Raw genomic sequence first — 24,675 nt, 5'->3', positions numbered from 1 at the left:
TGCATGCATGTATGTCTGTATGTATGTAAGCATGCATGTCTGTATGTATGTCTGTCTGTATGTATGTATGCATGCATGTATGTCTATGTATGTATGTCTATGTATGTATGTCTGTATGCATGTATGTCTGTCTGTATGTATGTCTATATATGTATATATGTATGTATATATGTATGTCTGTATGTCAGTATGAATGTATGTCTGCATATCATTATGAACGTATGTCTGTGTGTATGTGTGTATGGATGTCTGTATGCATGTATGTCTGTCAGTATGTCTGTTTATGTGCATGTATGTCAGTCTGAATGTATGTATGTATGTATGTCTGTATGCCATTATGTGTGTATGTCTGTATGCCATTATGAATGTATGTGTGTATGGATGTCAGGGTCTGTATGTCTGTCAGTATGTCTGTATGTATGTATGTATGTCTATGTATGTATATATGTATGTCTGTATGTCAGTATGAATATATGTCTGCATATCATTATGAACGTATGTCTGTGTGTATGTGTGTATGGATGTATGTCTGTCAGTATGTCTTTTTAAGTGCATGTATGTCAGTCTGAATGTATGTATGTATGTCTGTATGCCATTATGAGTGTATGTCTGTATGCCATTATGAATGTTTGTGTGTATGGATGTCAGGGTCTGTATGTCTGTATGTATGAATGTATGTGTGTATGTATGTATGTCTGTGGGTATGTATGTATGTATGTATGTGTCTTTATGTCCTCATGCATGTGTGTCTGTATGTATGTTAGTATGTGTCTGCCTGTCACTATGTATGCCTGTGTGTCTGTATATGTGTGTATGTCTCATTATGTGTGTGTCAGTAAGTATGCCTGTATGCGTGTATGTCTGTTTCAGTGTGTGTGTCTGTTAGTATGTATCTGTGTCCTTTTGTATCAGTGTGTGTGTTTGTGTGTGTGTGTGTGTATTCCTGGAGGCGGGCCCCAGGGGGCCCCAGGGGGACCCTGGGCTGAGTTAGGTGCCCCAAAATTTCTGGTGGGGGCCCTGCTCACATGTACATATTTTTTTTAAAGTAGACAACCCAGATGTGACGAACTGAACCTCGTCACGGGCTACTGGAGGAGCCTGCTAGCCAGCTTCCCGCCCCAGGATTATGGGCCATGCTAAATGCACTGAAAAAAGGCTTGGTTTGTGCAATTTGGCTTATTTTATTCGGGAACCGAACTGCCGCACGAATAAAAGAGTTTGGTTGGTTAAGCCCAATATATACTTTGTAGCAATTTCCACCGCAGTGATCTAAGTGTTCATCTGGATGGATGCATTTTGTATGAACAACCACGAGGTGGCAGCCATCTTGTTCCCGAAAACGCAGGCAGCTGTGTTTGTGCATAAATCTCAGTAAACTAAAATCGGACACCGAAACTCCCGAACACCGCTGGACTTCCATCATCACCTGCGTTCGGTTATACCACACTTAGAAAGGCACTGTTTGGTGGAAACGTTCTCATGAACAAGGGGAACAGGCTACACAAGTAACTTACGGATTCCGTTCAGTGTTTTATGAACTTTGGTGCTCCTGAAAGAAACCGACCATTAGCCCTGATTTCCTGGAACTGTTTTAAGCATAGGACCATATGCACGGTGGGTCAAATAATTGACTTCCATGAAAATCCCGAACCCCTGAACCGACCTGGGTGATTTTTGGATATGTTGGTCACCCAGATCGGGGCTATAAAGGGATGGGACTTTTGTGGGGTTTCCATGTGTTTTGGGGGTTTGTTAAATTGTATGTTTTTGTAACTGAGAGATAATGTAATTATGTGTTTGTGTGCTCAGGTAATTAGCTATCAGGCACAGTGGAGGAGTGTCTGGGAATGTTTGCTTGTAACTAGGTTCCTCTCAGGTCCAAACTAATCTAATTGATTTTTTTGATTGGGTAACTAAAATAATAGATCAGAGTGGTGCAGTAGATATTGCTTACCTAGATTTTTGTAAGGCTTTTGACACTGTTCCACATAGAAGGCTCATCAATAAACTGCAATCTTTAAGTTTGGATTCCAATATTGTTGCATGGGTTAGGCAGTGGCTAAATGACAGGCAACAGAGGGTTGTAGTCAACAGAGTATAATCGAAGCAAGGTCTAGTGGGGTACCTCAGGGATCTGTGCTTGGACCCAATTATCTTTAATATTTTTATTAGTGATATTGCAGAAGGTCTTGATGGTAAGGTATGTCTTTTTGCAAATTATACTAAAATTTGCAACAGGGTTGATGTTCCAGGAGGGATAAGTCAAATGGCAAATGATTTAGAAAAATTAGAAAAATGGTCAGAGCTGTTGCGACTTAAAGATAGGAAGACAATGTAATAGAGCAGCTGGAAATGCTAGTAGAATGCTTAGTTGTATAGGGAGAGGTATTGGCAGTAGAAAGAGAGAAGTGCTCATGCCATTGTACAGAACACCGGTGAGACCTCAGTTGGAGTATTGTAAACAGTACTGGAGACTGTATCTTCAGAAGGATATTGATACTTTAGAGAGAGTTCAGAGAAGGGCTACTAAACTGGTTCATGGATTGCAGGATAAAACTTACAAGGAAAGGTTAAAGGAACTTAACATGTATAGCTTGGAGGAAAGACGAGACAGGGGGTATATGATAGAAACATTTAAATACATAAAGGGAATCAACACAGTAAAGAAGGAGAATATATGTAAAAGAAGGAGAACTACCACAACAAGAATTAGAGGGGCAAATGTTTAAAAATAATATGAGGAAGTATTACTTTACTGAGAGAGTAGTGGATGCATGGAATAGCCCTCCAGTTGAAGTGGTAGAGGTTAACACAGTGAGGAAGTTTAAGCATGCGTGGGATAGGAATAAGGTTATCCTATAATATACCAATTGTGGCTAAAATAGTAATACAAATATCAAATTGCATATATAACACTCTTAAATAAAGTCAGATCACCAATGCTGAATATGAAGTGTCCAGGAAAAGTGCTGCCCCTATAAAAAATTGGGGTAAATTGCCACAGTTAAAGTGCAGTAAAAGGTGGTGTCTAATCACTTTTAGAACACAGTGACAGATCTAAAGTGTTCTGATCTTCACTGTGCGCTGAAAGATAAATTAACAAGCCATAGTGCTCTCTGTAAAAATACACTACTTTATTCTTGAAAGATTAAAATCACTCACATAAATCCAAAAGTAACGAGCATACAGGGGCGGACTGAGCACTCGGGCAAATCGGTCATGGACCGAGGGCCCGAGGCTCTGGGGGGCCCGCCCGCTCTGCAGTGAAGTAACAGCTGGGCTGGGGAGTTAATCATCTCCCCAGCCAGCCTGTACACAGCAAGGGGCCCGCACGGCACTCCGCGGGCCCCTGTTACAAAATACAATCTCCCCTTTGCCGGTCCCAGCAGGGCACACCGAGAGACAGCTAATGGGGTCTTTCCAAAGACCCCAATAGGCTGCCTCTCAGTGTGCCTGAAATATAAACAGCACGAGAGCTGTCTGTAACAGATCAGGCAGCTCCGTACTGCTCATTAAGCAGGAAATGACATCATGTGTCATAAGTTCACTGAGCTGTGCGGAGCTGCCTGAGAACTGTTACAGACAGCAAGCAGTATGGGATACAGCATGCCACAGGTAAGGGAAAATAAACAGATTCATATAATCATCCCCCTTCCCCTTCTAACCCCTACAGCCCTTCTACCCCCTGCAGCCCACCTACCCCCTGGACCCATTCTAGCCCCTATTATCCCTCTATCCCCTGTAGCCCACCTACCCCCTGGACCCATTCTAATCCCTGCAGCCCTTATAACCCCTCTATCCCCTGTAGCCCACCTACCCCCTGGACCCATTCTAATCCCTGCAGCCCCTATAACCCCTCTGTCCCCTGTAGCCCACCTACCCCCTGAACCCATTCTAACCCCTGCAGCCCCTATTATCCCTCTATCCCCTGTAGCCCACCTACCCCCTGGACCCATTCTAATCCCTGCAGCCCCTGTAACCTCTCTATCCCCTGTAGCCCACCTACCCCCTGGACCCATTCTAACCCCTGCATCCCCTATAATCCTTCTATCCCCTGTAGCCCACCTACCCCCTGGACCCATTCTAATCCCTGCAGCCCCTATAACCCCTCTATCCCCTGTAGCCCACCTACCCCCTGGACCCATTCTAACCCCTGCAGCCCCTATTACCCCTCTATCACCTGTAGCCCATTCTAACCCCTGCAGCCCCTATAACCCCTCTATCCCCTGTAGCCCACCTACCCCCTGGACTCATTCTAACCCCTGCAGCCCCTATAACCCCTCTATCCTCTGTAGCCCACCTACCCCCTGGACCCATTCTAACCCCTGCATCCCCTATAATCCTTATATCCCCTGTAGCCCACCTAGCCCCTGGACCCATTCTAATCCCTGCAGCCCCTATAATCCCTCTATCCCCTGTAGCCCACCTAGCCCCTGGACCCATTCTAACCCCTGCAGCCCCTATAATCCCTGTAGCCCATTCTAGCCCCTGCAGCCCCCATAACCCCTCTATCCCCTGTAGCCCACCTACCCCCTGGACCCATTCTAGCCCCTGCAGCCCCTATAACCCCTCTATCCCCTGTAGCCCACCTACCCCCGGACCCATTTTAACCCCTGCAGCCCCTATAACCCCTCTATCCCCTGTAGCCCACCTACCCCCTGGACCCATTCTAATCCCTGCAGCCCCTATAATCCCTCTATTCCCTGTAGCCCACCTACCCCCTGGACTCATTCTAACCCCTGCAGCCCCTATAACCCCTCTATCCTCTGTAGCCCACCTACCCCCTGGACCCATTCTAACCCCTGCATCCCCTATAATCCTTCTATCCCCTGTAGCCCACCTAGCCCCTGGAACCATTCTAACCCCTGCAGCCCCTATAATCCCTCTATCCCCTGTAGCTCACCTACCCCCTGGACCCATTCTAACCCCTGCAGCCCCTATAACCCCTCTATCCCCTGTAGCCCACCTACCCCCTGGACCCATTCTAACCCCTGCAGCCCCTATTATCCCTCTATCACCTGTAGCCCACCTACCCCCTGGACCCATTCTAACCCCTGCAGCCCCTATAACCCCTCTATCCCCTGTAGCCCACCTACCCCTTGGACCCATTCTAACCCCTGCAGCCGCTATAACCCCTCTATTCCCTGTAGCGCCCCTGAACCCATTCTAAGCACTGCATCCCCTATAATCCTTCTATCCCCTGTAGCCCACCTAGCCCCTGGACCCATTCTAACCCCTGCAGCCCCTATAATCCCTCTATCCCCTGTAGCTCACCTACCCCCTGGACCCATTCTAACCCCTGCAGCCCCTATAACCCCTCTATCCCCTGTAGCCCACCTACCCCCTGGACCCATTCTAACCCCTGCAGCCCCTATTATCCCTCTATCACCTGTAGCCCACCTACCCCCTGGACCCATTCTAACCCCTGCAGCCCCTATAACCCCTCTATCCCCTGTAGCCCACATACCCCTTGGACCCATTCTAACCCCTGCAGCCGCTATAACCCCTCTATTCCCTGTAGCGCCCCTGAACCCATTCTAAGCACTGCAGCCCCTATAACCCCTCTACCCACTACAGCCCTTCTACAGCCTGCAGCTCCTCTACACCCTGCAGCCCCTACAACTCCCGTGCAGCCCCTATAACTCCTCAACCCCCTGCACCCTCTGACCCCCTGCAGCCCTTCTATCCCCTGCAGTCATACTAAACCCTGCAGCCCTTCTAACCACTGCAGCCCCCCTACAGTCTATAAACCTCCTACAGCCTCTCTACTCTCTAGAGCCCTTAAAATACCTGCACCTCTTACAGCCCTTAAAATATCTGCATCCCCTGCAGACCCTTACCTCATACAGACCGTCTACCCCCCGCAGCCCCTCTATCCCCTACAGCCCTTCTGCCCCTTCAGCATCCCTACACGCTGCAGCCCCTAAAATCCCCGCACACCCTACAACTGTTATATTCCCTATAGCCCCTATATTCCCTGCATCAACTAAAGCCCAAAGAACCCCATGCACAAACTACAGACCATTTCCCCTACACCCACTACTGCATCTATTGATCTCTGCACTTACCACAGCCCCTATCCCTCCCCTACATCCACAATAGCCCCTATTACCCCTACCCCCACTATAGGCTCTATCACTCCCTGTCCCTATAAACACTACAGCTTCTATGCCCCTGGCATCCACTGCAGCGTCTTTTTTATCCATTTAAATATATTTAAATGAACACTATAGACATCCAGACCATTTCAGCTCATTGAAGTGGTCTGAGTGCAGTTTCCCAGGTTCGTTAAACCTGCAATGGCAATTTTTGCAGTTTTTGAGAAACTACAATAATTACCTTTCAGGGTTAACTCCATCTCTAGTGGCTGTCTACCAGACAGCCACTAGAGACTTTTGCTTCGCTAGGCAACTTTTGGTCACCTAAGTGACACTGGACGTCCTTACGCTATGCATGAGGACATCTAGCTTCATACAAAACCCCATAGGAAAGCTTTATACAATGCTTTACTGTGTGGGAAGTCCTAATGCGAGTGCAGCGCCTGAACCAGCACCGAGAGACATCAGCGCTGGATTCAGGTAAGTGACAGAAGGGTTTTTTTATCTGTGGGTAACTATTGTGCCAGGAAAACAACTTGTTTTCCTAGCACTATAGTTTCCCTTTAAATAAACTCTAATTCCACATATCCTGACACGACACACAAAGACATACATATATAATTACACCAGGGTTCACAGTGCATGTACACACAGAAGCATACATTCACGTTACATGCACATACAATCAAATAAACGGTACATCTACACCAGCACATACATTGATCTGCAGGGGGCCTGGATCCTAATTTTGCCCGGGGGCCCAAACCACTGTCAGTCCGTCCCTGCGAGCATATAAGCTGAGATAGAGGGCTGCAGGACAGGGAAATAAAATGGATCGATGTCAATCCTCCCTGCAGCCGACTGAGAGGAGTTGATGCACCGATACAGACGGTGAGGTCTTCGCATGCGTTCCACTTAAAGGGACACTATAGTCACCTGAACAACTTTAGCTTAATGAAGCAGTTTTGGTGTATAGAACATGCCCTTGCAGCCTCACTGCTCAATCCTCTGCCATTTAGGAGTTAAATCCCTTTGTTTATGAACCCCAGTCACACCTCCCTGCATGTGACTTGCACAGCCTTCCATAAACACTTCCTGTAAAGAGAGCCCTATTTAGGCTTTCTTTATTGCAAGTTCTGTTTAATTAAGATTTTCTTATCCCCTGCTATGTTAATAGCTTGCTAGACCCTGCAAGAGCCTCCTGTATGTGATTAGTTCAATTTAGAGATTGATATACAATTATCTAAGGTAAATTACATCTGTTTGAAAGTAAAACCAGATTTTTTTTTCATGCAGGCTCTGTCAATCATAGCCAGGGAAGGTGTGACCAGGGCCGGCCTTAGGGGTGTGCGAGCTGTGCGGCCGCACAGGGCGCCATGGAGCAGGGGGCGCCCTGCGGCCGCACAGCTCACACATGGCAGAAATAAAAAAAATTTAAAAAAATGCGATGGGGCGGAGCTTAGCGTGTGGCGGAGGCGGGGCTTAGCGTGCGGCGGGGCGGAGCTAAAAGGCCGTCTAATTATTGCAGGGGAAGCAGGAAGGAGTCCCTTCTTCCCCCAACAACCAGAATCCAGGAGCTGCACTGCCTGTCTGCCTCCACAAGGAACAGAGGTAACTATGTGATTGTCTGCTTGTGTGTGTCTGTGTGTTTGACTGTCTGCCTGTGTTTGTGACTGTCTGTGTGTGTGTGACTGTGTGTGTGTGACTGTCTGTGTGTGTGACTGTCTGTGTGTGTGACTGTCTGTGTGTGTGTGACTGTCTGCCTGTGTGTGTGACTGTCTGTGTGTGTGACTGTCTGTCTGTGTGTGACTGTCTGTCTGTGTGTGACTGTCTGTGTGTGTGTGTGTGTGTGTGTGTGTGTGTGTGTGTGTGTGTGTGTGTGTGACTGCGTGTGTGTGTGACTGTCTGTGTGTGTGACTGTCTGTGTGTGTGTGTGTGTGACTGTCTGCCTGTGTGTGTGACGGTGTGTGTGTGACTGTCTGCCTGTGTGTGTGTGGCTGTCTGCCTGTGTGTGGCTGTGTGTGTGTGTGTGTGTGTGTGTGACTGACTGTCTGCCTGTGTGTGACTGTCTGCCTGTGTGTGTGTGTGTGTGTGTGTGTGACTGACTGGGCAGACTAGATGGGCCGAATGGTTCTTATCTGCTGTCACATTCTATGTCTGTGTGTTTGTGTGTGGCTGTCTGTGTGTGACTGCCTGCATGTGTTTGTGTGTGTGCGTGTGTCAGGGTGTGTGGGAAGGGGGAAGGAGGAGGGGGAAGGAGTGAGGGGGGAAGGAGTGGGGGAGGGGGGTTGGGAAGGGGGGGCGCTGTGAAGATTTTTCGCACAGGGTGCCTAAAGGCCTAAGGCCGGCCCTGGGTGTGGCTAGGGCTGCATAAACAGTAACAAAGTGATTTAACTCCTAAATGACAGTGAATTGAGCAGTGAAATTGCAGGGGAATGATCTATACACTAAAACTGCTTTATTTAGCTAAATTAATTTAGGTGACTAGAGTGTTCCTTTAATCCAAGCCTGAATTCCACTTCAAACTCGAAGATGGGATGATCTAGCAGCCGTAAATGCCGTAAAGCTTGCCTTATGCGTTTCGTGACTACAGTGTCACTTCATCAGAGGCGAATAGCTGGGTGTATCTGCCCAGCAAACAAATATAGCACTAAAATAAGCCGTATAAAGACGGCAGCTGACTGATTGACAAATAGATCCCAAACTTTACATCAAATAATTGGTTAATTGGTTAATAATTAGTTAAAAAAAATACATCTATGACATGGCATCTTAAAATTAAACAGATCTTACAAAAGAGGGAATGGACAGAAGATTAACAGTATTAATTAAAGGACCACTCTAGTGCCAGGAAAACATACTCGTTTTCCTGGCACTAGAGTGCCTTGAGGGTGCCCCCACCCTCAGGGACCCCCTCCCGCCGGGCTCTGGAAAGGGGAAAGTGTTTAAAACTTACCTTTTTCCAGCGCTGGGGGCGGAGAGCTCTCCTCCTCCGATCCTCCTCTTCTCCTCCCCGTCGGCTGAATGCGCATGCGCGGCACGAGCTGCGCGCGCATTCAGCCGGTCACATAGGAAAGCATTCATCATGCTTTCCTATGGACGCTTGCATGCTCTCACTGTGATTTTCACAGTAAGAATCACGCAAGCGCCTCTAGCGGCTGTCAATGAGACAGCCACTAGAGGAAATAGGGGAAGGCTTAACCCATTCACAAACATAGCAGTTTCTCTGAAACTGCTATGTTTATGAAAAAATGGGTTAACCCTAGAAGGACCTGGCACCCAGACCACTTCATTAAGCTGAAGTGGTCTGGGTGCCTAGAGTGGTCCATTAAGTGAATAAAGTTTGAATATATAAAAACCACAATAACCAGGTGAATGCATGAAATACAATGTATATACAAAAGAATTATACTCTTAAATGAAGAAGTGATAAAGAAAAATAGACTAAAATAAAAATGTTATAGTTACATATGGTCACAGCTTAAATGAATTTGGCTGGTATTTGAAATAACTACCATAACATATATTGCTGCTTGGTAAGTTACACGAATACATTTAAAATGACATTATAGTTACATGCTTTATATTTATTAGCTTTGTCTACAAAATTAAACCCATTTATTCAGAATATGACAGTTTATATACAATGTTCCTTTATTTTTATTTATGCATTCAAAATAACAAGGTGGAGACAATTTTCCATAGCTGTGGCGCACAGCTGATATGTAAAGCTGTTTTTTTTCACATTTAGTGAAATTTAGTTGTCATCATTTTACTTATCGATTCTTTTAAGTCTTTGTTTCTCAAACTGTATATAATAGGATTTGCCATTGGTACCAATATAGTGTAGAAAACTGCACTGACTTTGTCCTGCTGTTGAGTAGTGGTAGTCGATAAAGGTTGTAAATACACTGAGCTGCCAGTCAAATAAAATAAGCCAACTGCCATTAAGTGAGAAACACAGGTGGAAAATGTTTTTCTTCGTCCGGTAGCAGAAGGAATTCTCAATACATCATGTATGATATATATATATGAAACTATTATTAAAGGGAAACACGGTAAGATCAAGACTGCTCCTACTCCATAAACCATGATTTTATTAAATCTGGTGTCAGAACATGCAATCTTCAGTAAAGGTGGAATGTCACAGAAGAAGTGGTCAATAACATTTGACCTGCAGAAATGTAGTTGAAATGTGTTTGAGGTGTGAATCGAGGAATAAATTATGCCAATAATCCATGAACTTACATTAAGTTGTAAACAAACATCTCTATTGATAATGACAGTGTATCGTAAAGGGTGACATATAGCTACATATCTATCGTAAGACATAGCTGCAAGAAGACAAGACTCTGTAGATGCCATCATGAGAAAGACGTATAACTGTACCACACAACCCTCATAAGATATTGTTTTTCTTTGTCTTAATGAGTTTACTAGTAAGTTAGGAACAATGGTTGAGATATAACACATGTCCAAACCAGCCAAGTTCACTATAAAAAAGTACATGGGAGTCCAGAGATGAGGTGCCTTGAGTATGATAGTTATAATCATCATGTTTCCCACAGACCCAATGAGGTAGATAGTAAAAAATACAGGAAAGCATAACATCTGAAGAATGGGTTTTTCTGCCAAGTCACTGAGGATAAATTCCATTGGAGAAGTTTTGTTTCCCATTGCTCAGAAATTCATCTATGTGTGCTTATTCTCTCTCTCGAGAAAGTAGTGAGAATCTTTACTAACTCACAATGACTTACCAATTTACATTCTATTCATGTCTATGGTATACTATATGATGGTGTGTAAGTATAATATATTGACTAATAAATATAAATATTGACTAATAAGTCAGCTGTTAAATGTAACTGTTTGTTAATTTCTGGCATGAGAAAATAACACCAGATTTAAAAATTTTCATTGGATGGTTCTTATTTTTCAATACAGACAATTTAGAATATTGGGTCCAATACTTCAAAAATACCTCTTTGATACTTTTAATATGCTTTGTTCTTAATAAGATGTTCATATATAGTTCACATATTCACTCAAACAGTATCCTTCTCATCAGCTTTTGTGAGGTATTGCAGATCATAATGCTGTGAAATGAAATAAACAATACAAATAATAAATCCTATAATAAAAACTATTTCAGTGATTAACAGAAGAAGAAAAACAGAACTGCTTCACATGAGATAGATTGAATTATTCATTATATGAATTATACTGAGGGGGTAGTGGAATAGCCTTCCAGCTGAAGTGGTAGAGGTTAACACAGTAAAGGAGTTTAAGCATGTGTGGGATAGGCATAAGGGTCTCCTAGATTTAAGATAAGGCCAGGGATTAATGAAAGTATTTCGAAAATTGGGCAGGCTAGATGGGCCGAATGGTTCTTATTTCCTGTCACATTCTATGTTTCTATATATTTTTTGGGGGAGTTGGAGTGAAAAGCATAAATCTTTCAAACTAAAACATTGATTTTTCTCTCCATAAGGCCTAATTTGATGATAAGTGAGACTCTATTTGATACTATTCACAAGTTAGGCCTTTTTAAACACCTTGACTACCAAGCACTATGCAAAAAAAAAAAAAAACAGGAGAATATTTTTTTGTTTCTGTTTTGGGAAGTAATAGATAAAATTATATTTCCTGCCAGTGTGCACAATTTGTAATGGAATAATAATAATAACATCCTATTATTTTTCTTGATTCTTAATTATGGTCAGGAAAAGCTTTCAAAATCAGAGAATAATAGAAGGATTACATTTTAAATAATTAATATTTATCGGATGTGTAATTTTTTGAACACTTTAATTGTGCTACAGATGTCGCCATGACTCAATGTGACACATACAGTATCTCACAAAAGTGAGTACACCCCTTACATTTTTCTAAATATTTTATTATATCTTTTCATGTGTCAGCACTAAAGAAATTACACTCTGCTACAATGTAAAGTAGTAAAATAACTCAAAATAACTAAAAACACAGCCATTAATGTCTAAACCGTTGGCAACAAAAGTGAGTATATGCCTAAGTGGAAATGTCAAAATTGTGCCCAATTAGCTTTTTTCCCTCCCCGGTGTCATGTGACTCATTAGTGTTACAAGGTCGCAGGTGTGAATGAGGAGCAGGTGTGTTTAATTTGGTGTTATCACTCTCACACTCTCTCATACTGGTCACTGGAAGTTCAACATGGCACCTCATGGCAAAGAATTATCTGAGGATCTGAAAAAAAGAATTATTTTTCTACATAAAGATTGCCAAGACCCTGAAACTGAGCTGCAGCACGGTGGGCAAGACCATACAGCGGTTTCACAGGCCAGGGTCCACCAAAGAAGTTGCGTGCACATGCTTAGCAACATATCCAGAGGTTGTCTTTGGGAAATATGCATATAAGTGCTGCCAGCATTGCTGCATAGGTTGAAGGGGTGGTGGTGGTGGGGAGGGGGGGGGGGTGAGCCTGTTAGTGCTCAGACCATACGCTGCACGCAGCATCAAATTGGTCTGCATGGCTGTCGTCCCAGTAGAAAGCCTCTTCTAAAGATGATGCACAAGAAAGTCCGCAAACAGTTTGCTGAAGACAAGCAGACTAAGGACATGGGTTGCTGGAACCATGTCCTGTGGTCTGATGAGACCAAAATAAACTTATTTGGTTCAGATGGTGTCAAGCGTGTGTGGCGGCAACAAGGTGAGGAGTACAAAGACAAGTGTGTCTTGCCTACAGTCAAGCATGGTGGTGGGAGTGTCATGATCTGGGCCTGCATGAGTGCTGCCAGCACTGGGGAGCTACAGTTCATAGAGGGAAAGTTGAATGTCAACATGTACTCCCATCCCTTCAGAGACTGGGCTGCAGGGCAGTATTCCAACATGATAACAACCCCAAGCACACCTCCAAGACGACCACTGCCTTGCTAAAGAAGATGAAAGTAAAGGTGATGGACTGGCCAAGCATGTCTCCAGACATAAACCCTATTGAGCATCTGTGGGGCATCCTCAAACGGAAGGTATGGGGAGCGCAAGGTCTCTAACATCCACCAGCTCTGTGATGTCGTCATGGAGGAGTGGAAGAGGACTCCAGTGGCAACCTGTGAAGCTCTGTTGAACTACATGACCATGACGGTTAAGGTAGTGCTGGAAAATAATGGTGGCCACACAAAATATTAACACGTTGGGCCCAATTTGGAAATTTCATAATGTACTCACTTTTGTTGCCAATGGTTTAGACATTAATGGCTGTGTGTCAGTGGCGGATCCAGAGCCTGATCTCGGGAGGGGCACTTGTAGATTATTTAAATAAATAATCATGGCACAATAACCACTACAGCTCAGTGTAGTAGTTATGGTGCCAGTAGTGCTAGGATCCCACACCAGAGTAAGTAGTCATACCGTTTAAGAACAGTTTGACAACTTACCTGGGGTCTGCTGGGATATAGGGCATAGGAGAAGTGGTGTGTGTTAGGGGTGAAGTGTGTGTGAAAGGTGCAGTGTGTGTGTGAGCGGTAAAGTGTGTGTGTGAGTGCGTAAGGGCAGCAGTGTATGTCAGGGTTGCAGTGTGTGTGTTAGGGGGCAGTGTATGTGTGGGGCAGTGTGTGTGTGAGGGTGGCAGTGTGTGTGTGGGGGGCACTGTATGTCTGTGTGGGGCAGTGTGTGTATGGGGAGGCACTGTATTTATGGGGAGGCACTGTATGTATGTGTGGGACAGTGTGTGTATGGGGGGTCGTGTGTGTGGGGCAATGTGTGTATGGAAGGGCAGCAGTGTGTGTACGGCACTGTATGTGTCTGTGTGGGTGTGGGTGTGCAGTGTGTATGGGTGTGCAGTGTGTGTATGGGTGTGCAGTGTGTATGGGGCAGTGTGTATATGGGTGTGCAGTGTGTGTATGGGGACAGTGTTTGTGGGGCAGTGTGTGTATGGGGACAGTGTTTGTGGGGCAGTGTGTGTATGGGGGCAGTGTTTGTATGGGGCAGTGTGTGTATGGGGACAGTGTGTGTATGGGGTCAGTGTGTGTATGGGGACAGTGTTTGTGGGGCAGTATGTGTATGGGGTCAGTGTGTGTAAGGGGGAAGTGTGTGTAGTGTATGTATGGGGACAGTGTTTGTGGGGCAGTGTGTGTATGGGGACAGTGTGTTTATGGGGTCAGTGTGTGTATGGGGACAGTGTGTTTATGGGGTCAATGTGTGTAAGGGGGAAGTGTGTGTAGTGTGTGTATGGGGTCAGTGTGTGTAAGGGGGAAGTGTGTGTAGTGTGTGTATGGGGACAGTGTGTATGTGGGAAGTGTGTGTAGTGTGTGTATGGGGACAGTGTGTGTATGGGGACAGTGTTTGTGGGGCAGTGTGTGTATGGGGACAGTGTTTGTGGGGCAGTGTGTGTATGGGGACAGTGTGTGTATGGGGACAGTGTGTGTAGTGTGTGTATGGGGACAGTGTGTGTAGTGTGTGTATGGGGACAGTGTTTGTGGGGCAGTGTGTGTATGGGGTCAGTGTGTGTAAGGGGGAAGTGTGTGTAGTGTGTTTATGGGGACAGTGTGTATGGGGAAGTGTGTGTAGTGTGTGTATGGGGACAGTGTGTGTATGGGGACAGTGTGTGTATGGGGTCAGTGTGTGTATGAGGACAGTGTGTGTATGGGGTCAGTGTATGTATGGGGACAGTGTGTGTATGGGGACAGTGTGTGTGTGGGGTTGTGGGGCAGTGTGTGTATGGGGACAGTGTGTGTAGTGTGTGTATGGGGACAGTGTGTGTATGGGGACAGTGTGTGTATGGGGTCAGTGTGTGTATGGGGACAGTGTGTGTATGGGGACAGTGTGTGTGTGGGGTTTTGGGGCAGTGTGTGTATGGGGACAGTGTGTGTATGGGGACAGAGTGTGTGTGGGGTTGTGGGGCAGTGTGTGTATGGGGACAGTGTGTGTGTGTGTGGGGTTGTGGGGCAGTGTGTTTATGGGGACAGTGTGTGTATGGGGTCAGTGTGTGTATGGGGTCAGTGTGTGTATGGGGACAGTGTGTGTATGGGGTCAGTGTGTGTATGGGGACAGTGTGTGTATGGGGTCAGTGTGTGTATGGGGACAATGTGTGTATGGGGTCAGTGTGTGTATGGGGACAGTGTGTGTATGGGGTCAGTGTGTGTATGGGGACAGTGTGTGTATGGGGACAGTGTGTGTATGGGGTCAGTGTGTGTATGGGGACAGTGTGTGTATGGGGTCAGTGTGTGTATGGGGACAGTGTGTGTATGGGGTCAGTGTGTGTATGGGGACAGTGTGTGTATGGGGACAGTGTGTGTGTGGGGTTGTGGGGCAGTGTGTGTATGGGGACAGTGTGTGTGTGGGGTTGTGGGGCAGTGTGTGTATGGGGACAGTGTGTGTATGGGGTCAGTGTGTGTATGGGGACAGTGTGTGTATGGGGACAGTGTGTGTATGGGGTCAGTGTGTGTATGGGGACAGTGTGTGTATGGGGTCAGTGTGTGTATGGGGACAGTGTGTGTATGGGGACAGTGTGTGTATGGGGTCAGTGTGTGTATGGGGACAGTGTGTGTATGGGGACAGTGTGTGTGTGGGGTTGTGGGGCAGTGTGTGTATGGGGACAGTGTGTGTGTGGGGTTGTGGGGCAGTGTGTGTATGGGGTCAGTGTGTGTATGGGGACAGTGTGTGTATGGGGTCAGTGTGTGTATGGGGTCAGTGTGTGTATGGGGACAGTGTGTGTATGGGGTCAGTGTGTGTATGGGGTCAGTGTGTGTATGGGGTCAGTGTGTGTATGGGGACAGTGTGTGTATGGGGTCAGTGTGTGTATGGGAACAGTGTGTGTATGGGGTCAGTGTGTGTATGGGGTCAGTGTGTGTATGGGGACAGTGTGTGTATGGGGACAGTGTGTGTATGGGGTCAGTGTGTATATGGGGACAGTGTGTGTATGGGGTCAGTGTGTTTATGGGGACAGTGTGTGTATGGGGACAGTGTGTGTATGGGGTCAGTGCGTGTATGGGGACAGTGTGTGTATGGGGACAGTGTGTGTGTGGGGTTGTGGGGCAGTGTGTGTATGGGGGGGAGGAGGGAAGGGAAGTTTTTTAATAAAAAAAAAAATGTATGTAATAAAATGTATATATTTATGTCCCCCCTCCCTTCTTACCTTTATTGAGGAGGAGGGGGGACATTTATCCGTCCCTGGTGGTCCCAGTGTGATTCCCTGGTGGTCAGGTGGGGAGAGTGAACTCTAGCCCGCTCTCCAGGGCTAGAGTTCACTCTCGCGAGATTTGGAGCGTTGCCGTGGTAACCGCGGCAACGCTCCAAATCTCGTGAGAGGAGGACCCGGAGGAGCTGCAGGCTGAGCTCCCGCCGGGTCCTCTCTCACTCCCTCCCCTGCCGGCTGTCAGCACAGTGTCTGCGGACCGGGGAGGGAGATCACTGATCTCTCTCCCCGGTCTGCAGGCACATTGCAGGGCTGGCACTTGGGCAATGCCAGCCCTGCACTAGCCGGCTGGGGGGAATCTCGGGGGGGGGGGGGGCAATTGCCCCGTTGCCCCCCCCCCCCCCCCCCCCCGGATCCGAGAATGCTGTGTGTTGAGTTATTTTAAAGGGGACAGCAAATGTACACTGTTATACAGGCTGTACACTTACTACTTTACATTGTAGCAGAGTGTCATTACTCCAGTGTTGTCACATGAAAATATATAATAAAATATTTATAAAATGTTAGGGGTGTACTCACATTTGTGAGATACTGTATGCCATAATTATTTCTCCTTTTCAATATAATTACCCAACACACTTATCTAGCTTATCTATTATCTATATCTTATTGCCCTCATGCACATTAACCATCATTTATTTTTGTCCCACATACCCCATATGTGATCACATTGCTCCATTATACATGTCCTATTATTTCCATACATATTTAAACCATATTGCCACCACATTGTTCAGTGCTCATAATGCACATGCCTCACCCAAAAAATACCTAATTGCACCACAATGCTGCATTATCCAAAAATGCCACTCTGACAACATTCCCTTCATTTTTCATCCAAATTGGTCCCCTGTTCATCATGTCCCACAAGCATCACTACATCTCAGATTAGCAGTAGCTACCAGAGTGCTGGGCTCACCCACACTAATTCAATGTGTCCGGCACACATCTGGAGACCCTTCTGTCACTGCTTGAGTAGTAACAGATTTGACACAAGATTCTGTGCAGGTTAACTAAGTGTATATTTCCCAAACAAAAAAATAACTTGCAATAAAATTAATTTGTGTGCAGATGTGCCAAATATGTGTGCACATTGTTAGAGTGTTTGGAAAATATCTACATAGAATGTATATGCATTTTTTAAGATGAGTAGTTACCAAAACTTTGCACCAGATACCAGATAACATTTAACACATCTCTCATTAAAAACTGCTATCTCTTCTCAAATTTCTTTAACCCCTTTAGGACCAAACTTCTGGAATAAAAGGGAATCATGACATGTCACACATGTCATGTGTCCTTAAGGGGTTAAGATACATTTTAAAAGTGAATTACATTTTTTTTTTGGACATACTTTGTTATTTCTTATTGATACCAGTAAATATATAATTGTTTATCAAACTAGCATGGAAATAACAACAATAAATTTATCATAATGATCATTTTGGGGTCTATTTATTTAACTGGAGATTTAGATTTTCCCATTTTAGAACTTTTTCATGGATCATGCCATGCACATTAAAAGCTGAAGTGATGTTTTGCAACAAAATATATACTCCTGAATGTCTTCAGTTAATCAATAACTAAACACCCACTAGCTGCACACTAATTCATCAGTTTAATAAATTAAATAAATAATATGGGGTATCCAGATGCCCATTAACTAGGAAAACCTGGCTGTATAGTCCTTCCAGTTCCCTTATATCATCACAGGCAATGGTGTGTGTGTTGTATACAAACAAAATGACATATCATCACAGTGTGAAGGTTAATAATAAAGGCAGCTGCTACACTTAGACATAATATATTTGTGGAGGACAAGTTAAAAATGTAATAGTATATAGATGAAATATCCTGCAGCAGCACACCCATTACTTCTCTATCTGTTGTGTGATGGCAATGAGGTTTTTGTTAAATTTATATTTTAAAGAAATGCTGTGAGGGATGGGTATTTTCTAGTCCAATTTGTTCTCCTTTGCTCATGAAGTCTCTCTGGAGTTTGCCCTTCTATGGTATTTTATTGTCAAGTGGCTTGTGAGTAAATAATAAGATTAGCAACTGAAATGGACCTTTGCTTAAAGGACAACTGTCATCAAATTTTCACTTCTCGTTTTTTTTTTTTAAATTTTATTACACTTAATATTTTTTAAGTTATGCATATTCAGGCTTGTTTTTTTTTTTTTTTTTTTTGTTTTTTTGAGAATTAGGCACTGTTTCATCTTGAGAAGCAGCCAAATTGTATCCGACCCTACTGTTATCTGACCAACTGCTGCTTAACCTAACCTATGTAATGACTATGTGCTCTGCGTCAAACTGCAGGAGACAAGTTAGATAGATCAGCATTTGGTCAGATAACAGTTGACTACTCAGCCAAATAAAAAACAGAAATATTTACAAAAAAAAAAAAAATCAATATGCACCCTTTAAAAAAAAAAATGTAAGTGTTTAATCATTCAAGATTGAAATGTGGTAAAGTGAAAAAAAAATGCAATTTCTAGAGTAAAATTATCAATATGTGACTAAAAATTTTTTTTCCAAAACAGCTACCTTGATATTATATGTGCAGCTGAGGTTTCATTTCACTACTGTTCACTATATTGAATTTCATCTAAATGTTTATGAAATAGTTCCCTGTATTTGTTGCTACCAATTCACTTATTTGTAACTATTTGAAACCTTCAATTTGTAAACTAGTTTTCAAACAACCAGGACTTGCTATTTATTAACTAAAGAAACCCCATTAATTTGTTGTCTTGTAAATAAATCTCCATAAAAACATTAGTTATTTATTCTGCAAGTACATATTTTTTTTTAAATGTTAGTTTTTACAAATTTAAAATTAATTAAATCCCCTTAAAAAATTTAGTGTGCAATAATTTTGTAGCACTAGCCATGTTCCAGTTTAGTTACTTACTTTCATTGATTTCATGTTCAGTCCTTTCAAAACACAGCATCGTTTAGGTAATTGCTTTATATACTAATACTGTAGTTTAGCTTTCATGGATGAACAGGGTTCTCAGTAGTTATACAGCTATGTATTTTCAGATAGGATTTCAGATAATATCTGTAATTTCTAAGTTAAAATAAACTTTTCCAGAAGGTAATTGCTGTTAATGCAGAACGTGTAAGTTCTTTAGCGTTAAAACTTAATATCTGGACAAAAAAAAAATGTAGCTCAAAGTATAAGAAGAGAGGAAAGCTTTGTACTTTCTGTTTACCCAGCAATATATAGACAGGGTTTCTAACTATCGGGAATTAACATTGAACTATCTAGGGAACTGAACAAAGGCATGAACAGAAAAACACAAACTTTGCTTATAGGAACACTCCAGACTCCTAAATCATTTAAGCTTGCTGAAGTGTTTCATGTGTGAAGAGTGTGTAATTTCTTCATCATTGTACCAAAAGTGCTTTCAATCATACAACCAGTCCTGCCACTTTCTGGTTGCTTAGCTCAGTGGATGTAAATGCAGGCAATTGCTCAGAGCCCATGCCTTGCAAAGACTTGTCATTGAGCTGAATTGATTGGACAACCAGATAGAGTCTGGGTTTAGTTTGAAGGGGAAGGCTTGCACAGACTTAAGATGAGATCTGCAACTTTTGCAAGCTGTTTTAGATATATTACCCAATATAAAAAATGATTAAATGCATGCATGTTTTCATTTAAGAGATATCTACTAGACAGTGATTTTTATTTTTATTGTATTTGAGCAGTGATGTGTTCCTTTAAGCAACATAAAAGCTAAACACTTTTTAAACTTTTATACAGGCAAAATTTACATTAAATAAATCTCCCACTTTGTTCTACATAAATCCTATTATTCCTGATTAGGACTATGAATTACAGGTCCGGTGAGTGGCAATAGCAACATTTAAGATAAAGAATTGAAAAAAAAATGTTGAAGTCATCAGATATTCAGTCAGATATCAGTAAGAACCCAGATTTCTACCAAACAAATATGGGAATTCAGGTACACCATATGGCTATATCGTGTTAAGTCCACCACCAAGTCATAGTACCCCAAACGTGGTGGGTTTAACACAATATGGCCATCTGGTATATGTAAACCCAAGATTTGTTTGCAAAGACAGGTGATTTTAAGTAGCCTTGCACAATTTAACCCCTTAAGGACAGAGCTTCAGAAGCTTGTCTTACGCTTAAGGACAAAGGGCATTTCTGCATTTTTCTGCAGTTTGTATTTAAACGCAATTTGCATCTCTGTCATTTATTGCACCAACACATATTATACATAATTTTTTAGAGGGCAAACAGGGCTTTTATTTGATGTCACATATACATAGATACATTCTCATTAATTAAATAAAAATGCCAAAAAAAAAAATTTTTTTCACAGTTTTGGCAATAATAGTGGGTGCATAATATGTCCAGCTTAGAAAAAGTAATTCAAAATAAATTCATTTATGTGTCTTGATTTATAGACTACATAATTTGTCTAGGATTTCAGCTTATTTTAAAAGCTACAGGTCACAAAATACAAGGACTAAAATAAAATTTTAATTTGCACCAATTTTTGAATTTGGTATATTTGTCTTGTAGCTTTAGTAGCCATTACATAAAACAAAATTGCCACACAAAAGTATATATTTATATAAAGTAGACATCACAGGCTATATACCTAAGGTTAGTTTGACACTTTTTACACAGCCATTTCATCGCCAATCTCTGCTAAATATTGGAGTAAAATTTAGTTTTTTCTTTATTTTGGCATATACACATATAACAAGGTTTTTGTAATGTGTATTTTGTAAAGCTGGTGTGTTCTATTCCTGCACAGAACCCCATATTGTGTTCAGCTACATTTGCCGAGTATAATGATACCTCCATTGTATGCCCTTGGTACTTTTCTGTAAAGCTACAGTGCCATACAAGAGACAAGGCTATTTCAGTTTCTATAGTTAGAATTTACGTAAATGAATTTGATGGGCCTATGTCTCATTTTAGGGTATTCTTGCAGTGTGACTGTTCAAACAACCCCACAAAGGGCTTTCATTTGATAAAGCAGACACCCCAGTGTATCTTATATGGTGTATATTGTGCCCTAACTTGCCACCATTTGTTCACCAATTTATGTCAATGTTTGTGGTGGAGGGGGGGGAAATGGCATTTTTAGAATATATGTTGCATTTTTGCTGAGTATTTCTTACACTTAATATGTACCACTGTCATAACAATCCCCAAATTATACTCAGTTACACCTGTGTAAAACATATACCCAATTTATGACCTAGACACTATTTTGTGAAGTTACAGTGCTGTAAAAGAGACGTGACAAGTTCAGGTTTTTAAGTGTGAATTTTCATGGAGGGTTTTGATGCGTCCATGTCCCACTTTGGAGCACTTGAGCAGGCTACATATTACAACTACACCATAAAGGCATACCATTTCTTAAAGAAGACATCCCACGGTATTTCAAAAGGCATATTTTGAACCTTAGGGTGGGATAATATTTCCGCTAGCTTGTACCAAGTGTAGTGGTGATAAGCGTTTTTTCTGCCTTTTTGACACACAAAGTGAGTTTGCACAGTACGACTGTATAATCAGGGCCGGACTGGGAATTAAAATCAGCCCTGGAAAAAAAATATTTACCAGCCCCATAATGCGTTGCGCCAGCATAGTGTGCAGATACAGTGTTAGAACAGACAACTTAAAATAAAAAATTACTCTAACGTAAAAAGCGCACTCATAGGCTTCAAAATAAACAAAAGTGCAGATTTATTTTAAGCAGATGTGAATCCCTGGTGGTCGCAGTGGTGAGGGTGAACTCTAGCCCGTGGCTCCAGGGCTAGAGTTCACCCTCGTGACAAAACCCTCGTGGAAACTGCGGCAACGCTCTGTGCTCGCGCGAGAAGGACCCAGGGGAGCTGCTAGAGCTCCCTGGGTCCTCTCTCCCTCCCCTGCCGGCTGCCCGCACGGTGGCTGCGGAACAGGGAGGGAGATCGGCTGGCAGGGGAAAGCCTCATGGGGGAGGAGGGGAATTGCCTTGTTGCCCCCCCCCATCCACCAGTGATATACAGCCCCTATGTGTGTCTCTTTTTATCTCCAGCCCCCCTGTGTGCCTTTTTGTCTCCCCCCAGTCACTCTGTATGTTTCTTTCTCCCCCTTACTGCTCCTCTGTGTCAATGTCTCCCCTATCCTTCCCAGTCTCTCTCCCCCTCTGCCTCTTTCTCCCCCTCCCTTGTGTGTCTCCCTCATTTCTCCCTCTTTGTCTCTCCCTCCTCCACGCCTCTCTTCTCCCCACTTTCCCAGTGTCTCTCCCTCCTCCACACCTCTCTTCCTCCCCACTTTCCCTGTGCCTCTCCCTCCTCCACACCTCTCTTCCTCCCCACTTTCCCTGTGCCTCTCCCTCCTCCACACCTCTCTTCCTCCCCACTTTCCCTGTGTCTCTCCCTCCTCCACACGTCTCTTCCTCCCCACTTTCCCTGTGCCTCTCCCTCCTCCACACCTCTCTTCCTCCCCACTTTCCCTGTGCCTCTCCCTCTTCCTCCCCACTTTCCCAGTGTCTCTCCCTCCTCCACACCTCTCTTCCTCCCCACTTTCCCTGTGCCTCTCCCTCCTCCACACTTTCCCTGTGCCTCTCCCTCCTCCCCACTTTCCTGTGCCTCTCCCTCCTCCCCACTTTCCCTGTGCCTCTCCCTCCTCCACATTTTCCCTGTGCCTCTCCCTCCTCCACATTTTCCCTGTGCCTCTCCCTCCTCCACACTTTCCCTGTGCCTCTCCCTCCTCCACACCTCTCTTCCTCCCCACTTTCCCTGTGTCTCTCCCACCTCCACACGTCTCTTCCTCCCCACTTTCCCTGTGCCTCTCCCTCCTCCACACCTCTCTTCCTCCCCACTTTCCCTGTGCCTCTCCCTCTTCTTCCCCACTTTCCCAGTGTCTCTCCCTCCTCCACACCTCTATTCCTCCCCACTTTCCCTGTGCCTCTCCCTCCTCCACACTTTCCCTGTGCCTCTCCCTCCTCCACACCTCTCTTCCTCCCCACTTTCCCTGTGTCTCTCCCTCCTCCACACGTCTCTTCCTCCCCACTTTCCCTGTGCCTCTCCCTCCTCCACACCTCTCTCCCTCCCCACTTTCCCTGTGCCTCTCCCTCTTCCTCCCCACTTTCCCAGTGTCTCTCCCTCCTCCACACCTCTCTTCCTCCCCACTTTCCCTGTGCCTCTCCCTCTTCCTCCCCACTTTCCCAGTGTCTCTCCCTCCTCCACACCTCTATTCCTCCCCACTTTCCCTGTGCCTCTCCCTCCTCCACACTTTCCCTGTGCCTCTCCCTCCTCCACACCTCTCTTCCTCCCCACTTTCCCTGTGTCTCTCCCTCCTCCACACGTCTCTTCCTCCTCACTTTCCCTGTGCCTCTCCCTCCTCCACACCTCTCTTCCTCCCCACTTTCCCTGTGTCTCTCCCTCCTCCACACGTCTCTTCCTCCCCACTTTCCCTGTGCCTCTCCCTCCTCCACACCTCTCTTCCTCCCCACTTTCCCTGTGCCTCTCCCTCTTCCTCCCCACTTTCCCAGTGTCTCTCCCTCCTCCACACCTCTATTCCTCCCCACTTTCCCTGTGCCTCTCCCTCCTCCACACTTTCCCTGTGCCTCTCCCTCCTCCACACCTCTCTTCCTCCCCACTTTCCCTGTGTCTCTCCCTCCTCCACACGTCTCTTCCTCCTCACTTTCCCTGTGCCTCTCCCTCCTCCACACCTCTCTTCCTCCCCACTTTCCCTGTGCCTCTCCCTCTTCCTCCCCACTTTCCCAGTGTCTCTCCCTCCTCCACACCTCTATTCCTCCCCACTTTCCCTGTGCCTCTCCCTCCTCCCCACTTTCCCTGTGCCTCTCCCTCCTCCCCACTTTCACTGTGCCTCTCCCTCCTCCCCACTTTCCCTGTACCTCTCCCTCCTCCCCACTTTCCCTGTGCCTCTCCCTCCTCCACATTTTCCCTGTGCCTCTCCCTCCTCCACATTTTCCCTGTGCCTCTCCCTCCTCCACATTTTCCCTGTGCCTCTCCCTCCTCCCCACTTTCCCTGTGCCTCTCCCTCCTCCCTCCACCATGTCCCCATCCCCATTTACCTAGTGAAGTCAAAGTTAGCAGGCTGCATTCCAGCCTGGAGCCGTCGGGCCGGGTGGCAGCCTCGCCGCTCCGGCGGCCCTTTTGTCATTGATGATGCTGAGGGGGAGGAGCATGTCTACCATGCTCCCTCGCGGTACCCACAATCCCCAGCACATTATGCTGTATCAGTATGATGCTGTGCTGGGACAGAAGGGCCGCCGGAGTGGCGAGGCTGCCACCCGGCCCGACGGCTCCAGGCTGTAATGCGGCCGGCCCCCACTGAGTGTGCCACCGGACCGGCCACCCGGTGGCACATATATGTGCAGCCGCCAGGTGCCGCGGCCCACCGGGAAA

General features: G+C 45.0%; 1 protein-coding gene across 1 annotated transcript; it reads right to left on the bottom strand.

The window, feature by feature from the left end:
• Positions 1-9,845: 9,845 nt before the first annotated feature.
• LOC134612086 (olfactory receptor 5I1-like) lies at positions 9,846-10,775 on the bottom strand. The gene has a single exon (XM_063456466.1). It carries the CDS (start codon positions 10,773-10,775, stop codon positions 9,846-9,848), a length of 930 nt encoding a protein of 309 aa, XP_063312536.1.
• Between the last annotated feature and the right edge of the window lie 13,900 nt (positions 10,776-24,675).

Source organism: Pelobates fuscus, chromosome 5 (genome assembly GCF_036172605.1).
Source record: "Pelobates fuscus isolate aPelFus1 chromosome 5, aPelFus1.pri, whole genome shotgun sequence".
NCBI lineage: Eukaryota > Metazoa > Chordata > Amphibia > Anura > Pelobatidae > Pelobates > Pelobates fuscus.
The sequence above is the reverse complement of the archived record's forward strand: the minus strand, read 5'-3'. Positions and strand labels throughout refer to the sequence as shown.